This window comes from Ambystoma mexicanum, chromosome 2p (assembly GCF_040938575.1).
Source record: "Ambystoma mexicanum isolate Mex_15411 chromosome 2p, UKY_AmexF1_1, whole genome shotgun sequence".
NCBI classification, from domain to species: domain Eukaryota; kingdom Metazoa; phylum Chordata; class Amphibia; order Caudata; family Ambystomatidae; genus Ambystoma; species Ambystoma mexicanum.
Window position 1 is genome coordinate 1452085808 of NC_090923.1, and position 12068 is coordinate 1452097875.

At 51.5% G+C, this 12068-nt stretch overlaps 1 protein-coding gene across 6 annotated transcripts in view; it reads right to left on the reverse strand.

Annotated features, from left to right (window-relative positions):
- SMARCD3 (SWI/SNF related BAF chromatin remodeling complex subunit D3) overlaps window positions 1-12068 on the reverse strand; it is a 764638-nt gene that overhangs the window by 97397 nt on the left and 655173 nt on the right. For all 6 annotated transcript variants that reach the window (XM_069646019.1, XM_069646022.1, XM_069646020.1 and 3 more), the window contains one exon: window positions 4151-4286. In XM_069646019.1, the coding sequence (XP_069502120.1) occupies window positions 4151-4286 (136 nt within the window). The remainder of the gene's footprint in view (window positions 1-4150; window positions 4287-12068) is intronic.

Below are 12068 nucleotides of genomic sequence, written 5' to 3' on the forward strand. Positions count from 1 at the left end.
TTATCTCAAGAGGGAATGTGAGCTGTAAGGATGTTACAGAGAGGTCTATAATTACAAGTATTCAAATAGACTCTTACACTCAAGGTTTCTTGGTAAAACACTTATTAATTTATTTCACAGTCAGTTATAAAACATTCACTAGAAGGAGGCAATCTATATCACACAAAAATATACTTCAGTACTTCAAACTATAGGTTTCTGAGGCATTTAAACTACTTTGAAGGAGGAGCAAAATGGCATTCAGAGCTTTTGAAGTAGGAGCAAAAAGGCATAGGTTAATAAAAAGAATATTACAGTTACTCTTAGACAGTGCAAATAGTTTGAGTTTGTCAGAGGAGTCCATTCAATGCAATAGGTTAGGCCTAGGTCAATGGGCCAATGTCTTGTATAGGATAGGCCATTCTAGTAGTTAAACGGAAAGGTCTTTGCCACGGTTCTCAGAAGTAGTTTGTAAAAGAAAGATTCACATTTTGGGTCACAAGCTGACTAGGCCTGCAAGTTGCCAAAGCTTCGAGCACTTTCGCAGTGAGAGGTAAATTCTCTCGGTCGGGTTTTCACAGTACCTTACAATAAAGAAAAAGATGCAGCTGAAGACGTCTGTTCCTGGCAGTTCTTGCAGATTGCGCTGTTCCTGAGCCTCAGTCGTGGGGACAAGAGAGAGGACGTCAGGGGACTCCTGCACTGCACGAGGGACTGGTCAAAAAGCTGGCAAAGGCAAATCTTCCATTCCGGTAGCTGTTGACAAGCACACAAACTGGTGTCCCTCTCTCTGGTTATTCGGTTTCCTGCAGCACTCTGAGGAAAATACAACAAGCTACGAGAATGGTATCCAGGTGGCCTACGGGTCGAGTTGATTGGTCCCACCAACTCAAAGGGAGAAGTCGTCCTTGAAGGGCTTCTCTATCGAGATTAACTTGGCGATTCGGACCTGCAGCAGGGCTTCGCCGGACCACAGTGTAACCTTTTCTCTTGTGTTAATAACAACTGCTATCTACTGACTTCGACCACTCTGTAAACTGATCCCACACATTATTTATTGTATTTATCATAGTCCTCTGTTTCTCACTGCTATGTAACTTTCTGTAATTTGCTGCTCAATAAGTTCAATGCGCCCAGTTACCCCAAGGTTTTGTTGCACTATACAAATAAATAAACTAAACTAAACCAGCGGTCCATTATTTGCAGCAGCCGTCCTCTTCCAGTTCGTCTTCGGTTCTTTCGTTCCAGTGGTCGACTCTGCCTTCCAAGCCAAGAGACTCGGCTTTTATTCAGTTTCCTCTCATTCATTCCAGCCTAGCTGCCACTCACCCAGCAGGGTGGCTGTCTTTGCCAGATAGTTAGCCAGCCAATCACGCAAGAGTGCATTTGGGTCTCCTAGGAGACTAAGCACAGGGAGTTTTGGGCACCTCCCTCACTTCCTGCCCACCCAGACACTCTGGCGCCAGAGGCGGTCTTCGGTCCTGAAGCCCGCCAAAGGCGTAGGAACAAAGGGACCAAAACTGGTTTGGCGCACAGAGACAAACTCTAGAAGGACCGTTCCACAAGGAAATGGCAAAAAAAAGACCAGGACCTGTTTAAACAAAGGGGGCTCAGACGCCATCTTGAAAAACATGGCTCCTGTGATTTAACGCTACCGGTGTTCGCGGTCGGGAAAAATCATGGCAGTTTGTTGTAAAACCACTGACACCAGCCATTTCGAGAGGAAAGGGTAGCATTTGACTGCTACACGAGTTTCTAGACATAGGGGATACTAAGTAACCCCTCTAGCACTCTATTGTAAGATAGGGTGTGCTGGGTTTAGGAATTTGAAAAGACTAGTAAAGTCAATTTCACTTTACTTTCTCTGGGAAACAGTAGTTTATCCCAGAGGAGGTATTTAAACCTTGGGACAGCCTAAAAGGCTTCCCCTGTGTAACTGCACTGAGGGTGCTCTGTGACACAAATGAAAAGATGATGCCTATGGAGTTGTCTAAAACTCCATAACCGAAAGAAATAAACACAAAAAACAAAGAGAATTAAAAAGTTCAAAGTCCCAAAGTTTAGCAATAGAGCTGGAGGGCTCTAGGGTAGTGGGAATTTGCACATTTATGAGAATTCTCCCTAACATGGGTACTTACCTTCTTGCCTTAAGTCATGCTGTCTCACTTGAGAGTTGCACTTGCTTAACTTTCTGAGTTGATTTCAACTCCCCTTTGCACAGGCCTATCAGCGTGTGTGTCTTCAGTGATTTCCTTTGACCTTTCTAACTTTGTGAAATACTTTATCCAAGAAGTGTATCCGAACTATAGACTTTGTCCTAATAACTGTGGCTGTCCTGGCTCCCTAAAGGCACCTTTCTGAATCCATTGACTTTGGCATTGCTTGTCCCTCTATAAGGTGTAGCTTGTTGAATACTGTTACTGCTGGGAAGGCTTACCTACATTTCATTGGAGGATTCAGTTGTCCCCACATTTTAAGAAACTGTTCTAATCTTTACATTTTCCTTAACTCTTCCTTCCTGAAATTCAGAATCTGAAAAGTATATTGGTGTGATATATTAATGCAATACAATCCGGGGTGCAGGAGAAAGTTATTAGCATCTCCAAAGAGTATTCACCAGCTTTCTTGATTCTAAAAAGTAATTCCAAAGTTTGCTTGAACCGTTACAACGGTCGCTCTTGTCCCCACGACTGAGGCCCAGGAGCAGTGAGCTCTGCAGAGCTGCACAGGAACAGCAGTCATCAGCTGCGTCTTTTCTTCTTTACCAAGGTACTGTAAAAGAAGTCTAAGAGAAGTTACCACTTACTGTGGAAGTGCTTGTAACTTCTGCAACTAACAAGTCTAATCAGCTTGTGGCCCTACATTTGATTCTTCTTTTTATCAAAGACTCCTAAGAACTTGTGCAAAGACTTTTCCATTTACTTACCTGAAGTGCTGCATCCTATACAAAGACTTTTGCCCATTGACTTTGGCTTAGCCTATTGAATTGAATCACTATTCTATTGGAATCTAAAAGTATTTGCCCTGCTTAAGAATATTGATGATCTCTTGTGTTCTAATCACCTTTGCCTTTTATCAAGTGTTTTGAATGCCAACAGTAAGATATTAATGTCCCCAGCACCCTTGTTACTGAAGTCACCTGTGGGTATAGGTTGTGTCTGTGGACCATTCCAAAAGGGTCTTGTCTGTCTGATCCAGAAACTCAGAGTGTACAGTATTGAAGTGTATTTGTGTGTTACTAGCATATTGATCCCTTCTAAACAAGGCTTTATAACTGACTGATACATAAATAATTGTTTATGCAAGAAACCTTGTGTAAGAGTTTATTTGAATACCTGCAACCGAATCTTTGTGTAACTCCACTACAGCTCACATTTCCCCACTTGAGATAAGCCTGGCTGCTCAACACGCTACCAAAACTGTGTAGTACAAGCTTATACCAAAGGTTGGGTTGCCAATACCTGTAGTCATAGTTGTTTGTAGTGTTCCCAGAGGGTACTGCATTCAAACTTTTCCTAACAGGGTGCTGGTTGTGCTCGGTTCTGGGGGGCGGAGTGGGTTGCATGTTTTTGCATTTTCTGTTAGCTGGTATTAAGTTGTTTTTGTACTTGATTTTATGTTTGATATTTGGGTTTTAAATTTTGTATTTTTTAAAAGAGAATCCAAGCTAATAAAGTATTCAAGAATTGAAAGTATTATATGTGTGTCATTATTAAAGTACATTAAAGTATTTTGTAGATTTGTGCATGGGGTAATTGTAACTGTGTGCCAACCTACTACCCTTAACTGAAGCCACCATGCTACCACGTTTGAGAGGGGTTTGGCTACCCTTTGTTGTCAGGTGTTTTAGCATTCCCGCTATGGTTAGTTGCTGTACCATCCGCAATGGAGGGTGGTACAAAAACTGCCTTAACAGCAGTCATCAGAACTGTGAGGTCTCCGATGTAGAATGGAAATGCTGAAAACACTCTGTGCCCGCAGCCTGTGGATACCAAATGGTGCAATCTATGGTGACAACTGTTTCCCCCAAAAGCCTAGGCTTACTTACCCATTGTTTAAGGGGCTGGTCTGAATACCTGTTTAGAAGTCCGCTGTTCCCCAACATTGCTTGATGCAGTGATATCTAGTCCCCGAACTCATATAACCATTTGAATTCCTGCACCTGCCATACCTTATTGTCCAGCGCTGTGATCTCTTGCTGGTTGGCTGTTGACAGGAGAAAGCTGCTCATCTGTCCTTTCAGTGGATCCTCCACCTCCACATCAATATCATAACAGGCTGTCTTTTTCTGATCATTGGGGTCCACACTGTAAGTGACAAAATGACAGTGATAGGTTAACGGAGACACATAAGTAAATACATGGAAACTGTTTGAATGGGGGCTGTTAAGATGGATTTCTAGAATCTGGCCTGGTGGACAGATTTTAAGAGGCCACCATAGTTACGAGGAACTCCGAGATGTTAGGCAAAACTCAATGAAGATCTGTGGACGAGCAGTCGAGGCGTATTCTCAGAAGAGTGTGAGTGGGGTCAGGGGTCCTCAACAGGGCCAAACAGTATGCCACACAATAATTCAATTTACACAGTAAGTATAAGGAACAAGTTACTTACCTGTAACTGTTGTTCTCCAGCATGGGTCTGGCATGGATTCACATGCTCATGAATATTCCCCGTCGTCAGGCTGGGAATCCTCGGTAAAGAAAAAACCAGTATCAGTTTCGTTTCTGATCTGTCTTTCGTAGTAATAACCAATCACTGGTCTCTGCGTCATACTGACCACAGCCAATGACTGCCCTCTACCTAAGCCCCGCCTCTGGCAGCCATCTTCAGATTTGGAAGCACGTGAAGTGGCAGTATGACCAAGTGAAGAGCCGCAGAGGGGTAGGCGGGAGGGTTCGCATGTGAATCCATGCCAGACCCATGCTGGAGAACAACAGTTACAGGTAAGTAACTTGTTCCTTCTCCAGCATGGGGTCTGGCATGGATTCACATGCTCATGAATAAAGAATACATAGCAGTACACACATGCACAACCACGGGAGGTGGCAAAGGCTCAACATTAAGCATCACATCAACTCAACATCAAGCATCTTACCTCCTCACCAGGCTCACCTCAGGCGAACAGGTTGCGCAGCACTGCTTGGCCGACCCTGGACTCCTCCCTGGAATCCCGGTCGACGCAGTAGAATTTCGTGAAGGTGTGCGTCGACCTCCACGTAGCAGCCCTGCATATGTCCAGCAGGGGCACACCAGATAGGAACGCCGTGGTAGCTGCGATCGCTCTGGTGGAATGGGCTCTCGGACGGCCAGGCAGCGGTCGGTTTGCCAACCGGTGACAGCACATGATACAGCCGGAGAGCCATCTGGAGATGGAAGCCTTCGAGAGAGCCTTCCCCTGATTGACAGGTCCAAAGTTCACAAAGAGTTGTGACGTCTTCCGACAACCCTTCGTGCGGTCCACGTAGAACTTCAGCGCTCTAGCTACATCCAGCGAGTGCAAAGTCCTCTCAGCCGGCGACGAAGGCGACGGGAAGAACACAGGTAACACCAAGGGTTCGTTGAGATGGAAGTCCGACGGTACCTTGGGCATGAAGGAGGGGTGCGTCCTGAGCACTACCCTCGTGTCGTGGAAAGTCAAGTACGGGGCCTTGCAGGAAAGGGCCTGGATCTCTCCCACTCGTCGTGCGGAGGTGATGGCCACAAGAAAAGCTGTTTTCCACGATAGAAACTTCAACGGGGCCGAGTGCAGAGGCTCGAACGGAGGTCCCATGAGCTTGGTCAGCACCACGTTGAGCTCCCACGCCGGGGCCGGAGCCTTCACCGGCGGGAACGATCTGAACAGTCCCTTCATGAACTCTTTCACCAGACGATGAGACCACAAGGACGTCCGCCCCGTGGTTCTGGTGTATCGGGAGATCGCAGCAAGATGAATCTTGATGGACGCGTGTGCCAGACCAGCTTTGGCCAGCGTCAGCAGGTACGGCAGTACTTGGGGAGCCGTAATCCGTAGAGGGTTAATCTTCTGTGCGCGGCACCAGACAGAGAACCTCTTCCATTTGTGTCCGTAGCATTTAAGAGTCGAGGACGCCCTGGCCTTTGCAAGAACCTCTCTGCAATCGGCCGGTATGTCGTATCCTCCAAACTCTAGCGCTGCAGGAGCCAGGCCTGCAAGTTCAGCGACTTCGGGTCGTGGTGGAGGATGGCGCCTCCTTCCCTGGAGAGTAGATCCGCGTCCGCCGGCAGCTTGATCGGCGGGGACGCTGACAAGTCCAGCAAGTCCGGGAACCATATCTGTCTCGGCCACGCAGGTGCGACGAGGATCATCCTGCACCGTGACCTCTTGAGCTGGTTGATGAGCCGGATTAGCAGAGGCAAAGGAGGGAACGCGTAGAGGAACAGGCCCTCCCAGGGGAACGAGAAAGCATCGCCCATGCTCCTCGTCTGGGGAAACCTGCTGGCGAACCTCCGGCACTTGGTGTTCGTCGCCGTCGCGAACAGGTCGATCTGGGGTGTGCCCCACCGTCGGAAGAGGCGATCCACCAGATCCTGCCGTAGTTCCCACTCGTGGCACGAGCGCAGCTCCCTGCTGAGTGAGTCGGCAATGGTGTTTTTTATCCCTGCCAGATGAAACGGCACCAGAAAAATCCCTTGGGCGACGGCCCAATGCCACAGGTCCTGCGCCTCCTTGGACAGCACTGGGGACCTGGTTCCGCCCTGTTTCCTGATGTAAAACATGGTGGTGGTGTTGTCGGTGAAGATCCTCACCACCTTGCCCCTGAGGGACGGAAGGAAGGACCTGAGGGCCCAAAACACTGCACGGAGCTCCAGGATGTTGATATGCAGGGACTTCTCCGTCGGGAGCCAGAGTCCCCTTGCGTGCAGATTTTCGGTGTGCGCTCCCCACCCTTCCAGGGAGGCATCCGTGGTCACAGTCTCCTGGTGGGCTGGGGCCTGGAAGTCCATGCCCGCCGTCAGATGCGCGCGGGTGCCCCACCACCGTATAGCTCGTCGGAAGCTCTCGTCGAGCTTGATCCTTTCCTCGAAGCTGCCCGTCGTCTGGATCCAGCGCGCATCCAGGAATTCTTGCAACGGGCGCATCCGGAGCCTGCACATGGGAATGAGGTAGATGCAGGAAGACATCATCCCGAGGAGGGACTTGATGGACCTCACTTTGGCCGCGTCGGCCACCAACATCCGTTGCACCTTGCCCAAGATGGTCCTGGTCCTCTCCTCCGACGGGGAGGCCAGAAGGGACACTGTGTCGAGCCTCGCTCCCAGAAACAGTGCGACTTGCGCGGGCACCAGGTGGGATTTGGCGTAGTTCACGGAGAATCCCAGGTCCGTGAGGAGTTGGACGGTCCTTGCCGTGTGGACCACGGCGAGCTCCCTCGTCTTGGCGCGGATGAGCCAGTCGTCCAGGTAGGGGTAGACGTGAATCCCCTCGCGGCGCAGCTGCGCCGCCACCGGTGCGAGGCACTTGGTGAATACCCTGGGTGCCGACCGTAGTCCGAAGGGAAGGGCTTTGAACTGGTAATGACGCCCTTGGACCACGAACCTGAGGAATTTCCGGTGCCCCTTTAGGATGGGAATGTGGAAGTAGGCATCCTCCAAATCCAACGACGATAGGAAGTCTCCTTCCTCCAGCTGACCGAGGACGTGCTGGAGGGTGACCATCCGGAACTTCTGCGCCTTGATGAACTTGTTCAGACGTCGCAGGTCTAGGATGGGGCGCCATCCTCCCGTCTTCTTCTTCACGAGGAAGTATCTCGAGTAGACTCCGGAGCCCCGAAGCCTCTTTGGGACGAGTTCGATGGCGCCCTTCCTGAGCATCGCCTTTACCTCCAGGAGAAGTTGAGGGGCGTGAAGTTCTTTCCTGGCCACGGGGGGGACGCGCGGGCACCTTCTTTGAAACTCGAGCGCGTGGCCCCGGGCCAGGGCGTCCAGCACCCAACGGTCGGTGGAGATGGACTCCCACACGCTGACGAAGCCCGCCAGCCGGCCTCCCACCGGGGTGCTTCGGTGGGGGCCCGACCCCACGGCCGGTTCAATCCTGCTTGGACGCGGCCTTGCCGCCTTGACCTCCTTGGCGACGACGGCGGGGTCCGCTAGACTTGCCTCGTCCTCTGTAGGCCTCTTGCGACGACGAGCGGGCCGCTTGACGGTAGGAAGCGAAACCGCCGCCGGAACCTTTGGAGGCGCCCTTGCCTCCGCTGCTCCGAAAGGGCGTCCGTCGTTGCTGCAGAACTCCAAGGGCCCGGGCCGTCTCAGTATCCGCCTTGATGGCCTGAAGGGAATCGTCCACTGTCTTCCCAAACAGATTGTTCCCGTCGAAGGGCATGTCCAGGACTCTGGTCTGGACGTCCTGCCGGAAGTCCGTAGCTTTGAGCCATCCACGACGTCGAAGGCAAACGCCGTTGCCCAGCTGGCGGAACCCAGTGTCGGCGATGTCCGTCGCCACGGTGATGGCGTGGTCCGAGGCCACCTCACCTTCCTGCAGGATCTCCAGGGCCTCCGCCCTCTTGTCGTCCGGCAGAAAATCCAGCAGGGGAGCTATCTTGTACCAGAGCTCCCTGTCGTAGCGAGCCACGATAGCCAAGGCGTTGGCCGCTTTAATCGTCGTCGCTGCCGACGAGATGACTCTACGTCCCATAGCATCCAATTTCCTTCCCTCGCCGCACCCCCCCCCCGCTTTCTTCCTGGCTGCCGCGGAGACGACGGAATCCGGGGTAGGCTGCGCCCGGAGGCACAGGGGGGCCGTGTCCGGGACCCGGTACTTTTTCTTGTACCGGTCTCTTCTAGCTGGCGTCGTGGAAGGGTTCTTGAGGAGGGAAAGGCCCTCATCCCAAATGTCGTCCAACAGAGGCACTGCGAGGACCGTCTTCCTCTTGGCCTCGCGCCGCTGATAAAGGAAGCCTTCCTTTTTCTTCTCCTCAGGGCAGAGTTGGAAAAGCTCGGAAGCCCTGGAGATCATGGAGTGGAAAGATCCGATCTCGTCGGGCGGAGAAGCCCTGGCGGGAGGCGACGACGGAAAATCCTCGTTGTATGCCTCGTCGTCCGTACCCGTCGCTGCCGTGTCAGTCCCCGTATCATCCCCTCGGGTGGACGGGGAGGAGGGCTGGACGGGGCGCGACGGTTGAAAAGGAGGTGGTGGATGGATCCTTCTTTTCTTGGTAGGGGGGACACCAGAAGGTCCCGGTTCTGGATCCCCCGACGGGAGAGGTTCCTCCGTCGGTAACTGTAGCCTCGTCCTTATCTCGGAGCATAAGGACTGTATGGCCAACAAAATGGCCGCCGAGTTGTCTTGCGGCACTGGCAGAGGGGAATCCGACGGGCGAGCAGGGGCCCCGTCGGTATCCTCGACGATGTCGTCGTCGTCACCTGCGTCGGGGTCCATTCCGACGGGCTGGCCTTCTTCCACGCCTAGGCCGTGGCTTAAGACCTCGATCAGCTCCTCTTCTGAGGTTGAGGCTGAATCTACGACGACGCCCTGCCCCCCCTTCTTCTTCCCCACGGAGGGTTTCACGGGGGTCCTATCGATGGGCACAAAAGAAGACTCCCTCCGAGGAGGCAGGGAGATTCTGGGCCCCGAGGTCGCCACCACTGGTGTAGCCTCCACAAGCTGAGCCAGGGCCGCCGCGACCGTTTCGATAGAGGGCTTGGTCGGATGGATCAAGGCCTTCACCACCTTAGGTGCGCTCACCGCCTTATCCTTGAGGGAGGGGGCACTGCCACGCTCCTCCTCTGCCTTAGAGCTCGACCGGGGCCTCTCCAGGAGCTTCGCCGGGTGCTCGGCCTTCCTCTTACCCGACCCAGAGCGTTGGCTCGTGGTTGATGGTGCCGGGGAGGGTGCGCCCTGCCTGGCGCCCGTAGAGCCCGACCGTTCGGCGCTCCCGGTGCTTAGCCTTATGTTGGGCCCCCGTCGCCGGGGCGCCCTCAAAGGTCTTAGAAGACCGCTCGGATTTCTTCTTCTTCTCGCCAGACGGGCTCTTACCCTCCAGCCAGTTGGCGAGACGTTGATGGCGGTCCTTCATGGTCCGTTCCGACATGTTGCCGCAAAACGCACAGTCCTTCTCCACGTGCGTCTTGTCCTCATGAAGGCAGTAAAGGCAGAAAGAGTGTTCGTCCTCCTTAAAGACGTTCTGCAGCTGGCATCCAGGGCAGACCCTGAACAGCTTTCCGGGCGTCGAGCTTCCCTTCTCCTGGGCCATCTCCGAGACCGGGCCTGAGAAGCTTCTGGAGTCCTCCGAAGTGTAGCTCGACGAAATCTTCACCCTTGAGGGGCACAGACGAATCCGACACGGGTCCCCGTTGATCGGATGTAGGATCGGTGGAGCTTGAGGCTCTTTTGACCGAAAGAATCGAAGTTTTTTGTGAAAAAGCGCGAAAAATAGCACTAACGCTCGAGAGCAATAGCACGAGGATCCCAACACATGAACGTGCGGTAAAAATCTGAAGATGGCTGCCAGAGGCGGGGCTTAGGTAGAGGGCAGTCATTGGCTGTGGTCAGTATGACGCAGAGACCAGTGATTGGTTATTACTACGAAAGACAGATCAGAAACGAAACTGATACTGGTTTTTTCTTTACCGAGGATTCCCAGCCTGACGACGGGGAATATTCATGAGCATGTGAATCCATGCCAGACCCCATGCTGGAGAAAACATACTGTTATTTATTATAGGCCTTCTGAACGTTATGGAGAATTCTCATTTCTGTGCTAATTCCCTTCAACCTTTGTTGGGCAAGATTTGGGGTAGTAGCCTTTGGGTGCACTACCAACAACCTTGACCTCCTGGCAATAGAAACCCAACCTTTGGTGTAAGTCTGTACTACACAGTTTGGTAGAGTGATTGAGCAGTCAGGCTTATCTCAAGAGGGGTCAATGTGAGCAGTAGGTGAGTTACACAGATTCACAGTGACAAGTTGTTAGGTAACATTTGCAAAGAACTGGTAAATCTTCCTTTCCTGGTTCAACCCTAGAACTTTTTGCTTTATTAGTGGGATATTTGTTCATGAATACTTCAGTGAGTGGGAACCTTTTTCCACACTCACATAATCTTTAACTCTTTTTATGGGTGTCATTTTTAAGACTCTCCATAGTGTCTTTTTAAAGTTATCATCTTTAACAACTTATTGGCAATACGTGCCTGTTGTTGCTGGGGTGCCCTAGGGGCTCCCCTTTTAACTTTCTTGTGCTAACCTTGAGTGAACTACAGTTCCCAAGGGTAGAAAGGATCTTTGGATCCCTTTTTACATTTTACACTGTGAAGCCTGCACACCCCACCTTCTGTGGAGTGCTGGGGAGATGCACTGTATCACCTTTCACATTAAAACTGTAACAATTCTGTTAGAGCGACAAGTTTACCTTCAGTGGCTGGTGGCAGTGGTTTCATAATGAACTACCATGGTTTGCATCTACCGCAGCTGTTCGCAGCTCAGGTAACGCTAACCGCAGGAGCCATCTTTTTCAAAATGGCGTCAAGCCATCTTAGCTAAAATGGTCCCCAGACTTCTTTGTTCACCATTTTAGGGTTTCTTGTCGTTTCTTCTTCCTTCCCCTGACTTTCAGGGCGGGAAATTCCTTTGTGTGTTTTGTATCTTCGGCGGGAGTCCCCTGGACTCCACGTCCAGGCTCCAGTGTGTCTGTGAGAGCAGGAAGTGAGGGAGGAGTCCAAAATTCCACAGCGCTTTGTCTTCCTCCTTGCCTGGATGGACAAGCTTACCTTCAATGGCTGGTGGCAGTGATACCTTTTATTAATTCAGTGTACCTTTACCGCGGGCTGTTTGCACGGCCCTGGTAAAGAAACCCATGAGTGCACATTTTACCAAAATGTCCTGTCTTCTTTTTCTGCCATTTCAGTGTTTCTTGTCCTTCATTCTTCCTTCTCCCGACACCTAGGGCAGGAAATTCCTTTCTGGGATTTCTATCTTCGGCGGGAGTCCTATAGACACCTCGCCCAGGCTCCAGTCTGTCTGTGAAGGCAGGAAGCGAGGGAGGAGTCCAAAACTCCACAGCCCTTTGTCTTCCTCCTTCCCTGGATGGGGACAAATCCCAGTGGGGGGCTGGCTGTCCTGATTGGACAACCAGACC